The 5,000-nt window shown below is 40.7% G+C and overlaps 1 protein-coding gene across 6 annotated transcripts in view; it reads left to right on the top strand.

Annotated features, from left to right (window-relative positions):
- SMG9 (SMG9 nonsense mediated mRNA decay factor) overlaps positions 1-5,000 on the top strand; it is a 146,967-nt gene that overhangs the window by 95,851 nt on the left and 46,116 nt on the right. For all 6 annotated transcript variants that reach the window (XM_085893050.1, XM_085893079.1, XM_085893070.1 and 3 more), the window contains one exon: positions 229-341. In XM_085893050.1, coding sequence (XP_085749176.1) covers positions 229-341 — 113 coding nt within the window. The remainder of the gene's footprint in view (positions 1-228; positions 342-5,000) is intronic.

The raw sequence follows: 5,000 nt of genomic DNA, 5'->3' as shown, positions 1-5,000 counted from the left end.
CTTTGCATTAAAAATTGGTCATGCTTGAGGTACATGCTCGTATCATTCCAATATAACATCAAGACCACAGGCTCTGAACTTTTTTCCTTTCGGAGATCATTTGGATTTAATGGAATAAATGTGTTTATTTAAACAATTTGCACATGTTCCCGGATGTAAAATTTATTCATTTATTTATTTTTGATCCCTCAATTCCCATCTGTGTGCCGATTTATATACCACCCCCAGTATCTGCAAGAACACACAGATTTTCTTGTTGTTGGAGTGCTCGGACTGCAGGGTGCTGGGAAATCTACCATAATGTCTCTCCTCGCTGGAAATTCCTTCGAGGGTGACCAGAGGTAAGGTCTTATTTCTGGTGTTTTTTTATTGAAAGCAAGAAACTGGGATTTGTGTAAAAGAGTAATAAGTTGAATAGGTACAAGTATACGATTAGTAATAAAAACACTTTTGAACTAATGTTCAGAAAAATCAACATTTGCGAAGAATTCTAGACTTGATTGAGATCTCATACCATTCAAGTTCAAAACAAGAATGACCGCACTGTGGTCACAGCCTGTGACAAAATTCGGTAACTGGCAGATTGGGAAATGCGCATTTAATGCACTCTTAAAAGATGAACAGCGCTTTGGGAAACACATTTACCGCGCTATTAAAATATTAACTCGACGCCTCTCATCCACGTCAGCCTCCGCCACATTTCCACAGTTATATCAGAATGACCTGATTCGTCACACGGTCACGGATTGTTGAACCCCAATATGGAGCTATTCAATAACTACGTAACTATTTTTTTTTCTTCGTAATTTACATAACGTAATGCTTGATTACCATTCGCTCTGACAGGCTTGATTAAACCAGACTATTATACGACGTATGATAAGATATGTCCCCAGCAATGGGAAAAGTTTCAGTTAACCTATCAATTTAAATTATTTCATGGACTTTAAAAAGGTTAATTGTGTTGCACTCCTGGTTTCATTCAGAGCCAAAGCTCTGAGCTACTTTTATAACACCAAAATGTGTGTGGTTAACTGTGAAAAATGACGTATAGTCTGACAGTAGTGACAACTGAAAAACACTTTTAAAAGCAGGAGTGGTTAACGGTGGAATATTACAAACAGTCCAACAGCCATTGTTGGCAGATGTGCGGTATAATTATACGTACGCAGTTTATACAGACAGTCCTTGACTTATTTAAGGGTTCTGTTCTTGGGACCCTTCTAAAAGTCGAATTTCACTGAGTAAAATCTGGAAAAGAAAAAGAATAGGATTATACAAACGTTTATGTGTGCAGTGCTTGCACATACCTTAATTCTTAGTGTTGACTTGCTCATGTGAGGGGGACTTACAGGTTGAAGATGTCGAAGTAGTTTGAGTAGCGGAGGTTGAAAGCTCAGGAATTGCGGACTCTGTAGAAGGTTTACAAACCTTCTTAACGAAAATATCAAGGGTGGATTGAACGGCTGCCCGCTTCTTCTCATCATAAATGATTGTGCAGCACTAGAGACAATCTTGGATGATTCTATTGATGATGGCAAAGCGTTCAGCGTTCGGGTCCATCCTCTCGAGAACAACCAGTCCTGCATCAAAATGCTTGAAAGCCTCGCCCAAGTCCTTTATTTATTTATTTAGTTGTTTGTTTGTTTGTCTATTTTTAAAAATATTTTTCAAAAAAAATGTTTTAATATTTATTTTAATCGGCGCTTACCAAAAGTCGAGTTTACGTATGTCGACCGTCGTAACCTGACGACTGCTCGTATATACTGTTTATCTCGGAGGTTTTGTGCTGATGGATTCCTGTGTACATTCTGTGGTGGTAAGGTAGGAATCAGTCAGGTATCTCCGGAGTGTGTGTGTGTGTGTGTGTGTGTGTGTGTGTGTGTGTGTGTGTGTGTGTGTGTGTGTGTGTGTGTGTGTGTGTGTGTGTGTGTGTGTGTGTGTGTGTGTGTGTGTGTGTACACACTTGATTACTGTGCTTTCTGATGGGCCTGATTAAACGATACTATTATTTCACATGTATTCAAGGAGGGAAGGAGGAAAGGAAAGAAGGGTGAGGTGAGGCACACGTTCGTGCGAATAATAATAGTTCATCGAGCCCGGAACAGGGTCTGTAACCCTCTCAAGCTGCAAAGCTTCAAATGTTTCAGTCTTTCTACGCCCTTCACCTTCTGCAGAGGTTATACACGCAACGATTTCTGGAGAGTAGCTCCATCCTTCGGCCTCCCTCCTCTGCCTTTCGGCGTTCCTTGTTTTTTTTTTCTTATCTTGTACGTGCTAGCACTCACTGTCCATGTAAATGTTCAGTTAATTGTTGAATCTTTTTCATTTTTTGCAGATTTTGCTCAATGAACTTTGACTTGCGCAAAAATCGACATATGTAAAGGTCCCAGGAACGGAACCCTGATGCAAGTCGAGGACTGTCTGTATTTGCAGTGCCTTCAGAAAGTATTCACACCCCTTGACTTTTTCACATTTTGTTGTTTTACAGCCTGAATTTAAAATGGATTTAATTTAAATTTATTGTCACCAATCTACACAAAACACTCCTTAATAACAAAGTGAAAACGTGTTTTTAGAATTTTTTTACAAATTAATTAAAAATCAAAAGCTGAAATGTCTTGTGTCAATAATTTGTAGAAGTGCCCTTGGCAGCGATCACATCTTCACGTCTTCTTGGCCTGTATCAGCTTTGTACATCTGGATTTAGGGTTTTCTCCCATTCTTCGTTGCAGTTTTGCTCAAGCTCTGTTAAGTTGGATGGGGAGCATCGGTGAACATCAACCTTCAAGTCTTTCCACAGATTATCAATGGGATTCACGTCTGGGCTTTGGCTGGGCTACTCAAGGACTTTCATGTTCTTGATCTGAAGCCATTCCAGTGTTGCTTTGGATGATTGATTGAGGTCCTTGTCCCGTTGGAATGTAAATATTCACCGCAGTCTAAGGTGTATTACACTCTGAAGCAGGTTCTCCTCAAGGATTTGCCTGTATTTGGCTCCATCCATTGTTCCCTCTATCCTTACAAGTCTCCCAGTCTCTGCCATCGAAAAGCATCCCCATAGCATGATGCTGCCACAACCATGTTTCACGGTAGGGATGATATTAAATGGGTGATGAGCTGTGCTCAGTTTCTGCCAGACGGAGTGCTTTGCATTCAGGCCATAGACTTCAATTTTCATCTCATCAGACCACAGAATCGTTTCCCTCATGCTCTCAGAGTTCCTCACATGCCTTTTTGCAAACTCCAAGCGATCTCTCATGTGCCTTTTTCTCAGGAGTGGCTTCTGTCTGGCCACTCTCCCATAAAACCTAGATTTATGAGGTGTTAGAGATTGTTGTACTTCTGACAGGTTCTCCCATCTCAGCCAAGGAACTCTGTAGTTCTGTTCGAGTGGACATTGGGTTCTTGGTCACCTCCCTGACCAAGTTTCCTCTTGCCCAGTTACTCATTTTGGTCGGACAGCCAGCTCTTGCAAGAATCTGGGTAGTTCCATATTCTTTCCATTTCTTCATGATGGAGCTCACTGTGCTCTTGGGAACTTTCAACACTCTAGAAATTGTTTTATACCCTTCCCCAGATCTATGTCTTCTCACAATTCTATCTCGGAGTTCTGCGGACAGTTCCTTGGACTTCATGGTTGAGGTTCTGCTCTGATATCCACCGTCAACTGTGGGACCTTATATAGAAAGGTGTGTTTCTTTCTAAATCATGTCCAATCAATTCAGTTGGTCACAGGTGGACTCCGATCAAGTTGTGGAGACATCTCAAGGATGATCAAAGGAAATTGGATCCACCTGAGCTCAATTTGGAGTGTCGTAGCAAAGGGGTTGAATATTTATTGCAACTTTTCATTTTTTATAAATTTGAAAACTTTCTAAAAACATGTTTTCATTTTGTCATTATGGGGTATTTTGTGAAGATTGGTGGAAAAAAAATTAAATTATTCCATTTTTAATTCAGGCTGTAACACAAAATGTGAAAAAGTCAAGGGGTGTGAATACTTTCTCAAGGGTGTGTGTTTGTGTGTTTATATGAATGTATATATATATATATATATATATATATATATATATATATATATATATATATATGTATGTATGTATATATGATTGACCCCTCCCATGCTCCTATAGTCAGTCGCTGCATAGAGCAACCCAAGAAGACTTGCGCAAGGTAAGTGCTAGACTTCTTGGGTTGCTTTATGTCGCGACTTTGGCGAGAGCAGCATGGGAGGAGTCAGTCATTTATATAATCCGAGCCACCTGAGTGTAGTCGATTATGTGAGAGCTGATTGGCTATTCCCTCCATTCACAGGTGGGAGATGTGGGTGGGTCGGTCTTTATTTATTTATTGACTGCTTTTGACGTTCGCACGTGGTACATGCTTGAGAGCCTCATTGGTCTACGCCATCGCTGATGATTCACCAATAAGTGGTGAAACCGGTCCGGCAGCTGAGGGGAGTGTATAGCATTGGGATTGTCGTGTGTGTGAACTATGTGTGAACGTCTTTATAGTTGTTGAGGAACTCTGAGAAGGGTTTGAAACAGCGTTTAGCACTGACCTTGCCTAAGTCTTCTCGGCTTGCTTTATGCATCTACTTTGGCTGGAGGATCATGGGAGGGTTCAATCATTTATATAATGCTCGCCACCTGGGTGCAGTCAATTAGGTGAGAGCTGATTGGCTTTTCCCTCCATTCACAGGTGAAAGATGTGGGTGTTTCTTTCGATCAATATATATATATATATATATATATATATATATATATATATATATATATATATATATATATATATTATTACCTTTCCTTTCGTGCTGCAAAGGAATGTCGGGCTGCCGAGGCAGTTTCATTGGCTAGGCGTACAGTCATGGACTGGTCACCACTCCAATGCGGGCTACCCTGAATGGTTATTTCCACAGGACACTGGTACTCATTACACTGACCTCGGAAGGATGACAGGCTGAGTCAACCCCACCTCGCCTTAATTCAACGGTCGAC

The sequence above is a fragment of the Eptatretus burgeri genome, chromosome 1 (genome assembly GCF_056783735.1).
Source record: "Eptatretus burgeri isolate ZD-2024b chromosome 1, Ebu_testis_v1, whole genome shotgun sequence".
In the NCBI taxonomy this organism is placed as follows: domain Eukaryota; kingdom Metazoa; phylum Chordata; class Myxini; order Myxiniformes; family Myxinidae; genus Eptatretus; species Eptatretus burgeri.
The sequence above is the reverse complement of the archived record's forward strand: the minus strand, read 5'-3'. Positions and strand labels throughout refer to the sequence as shown.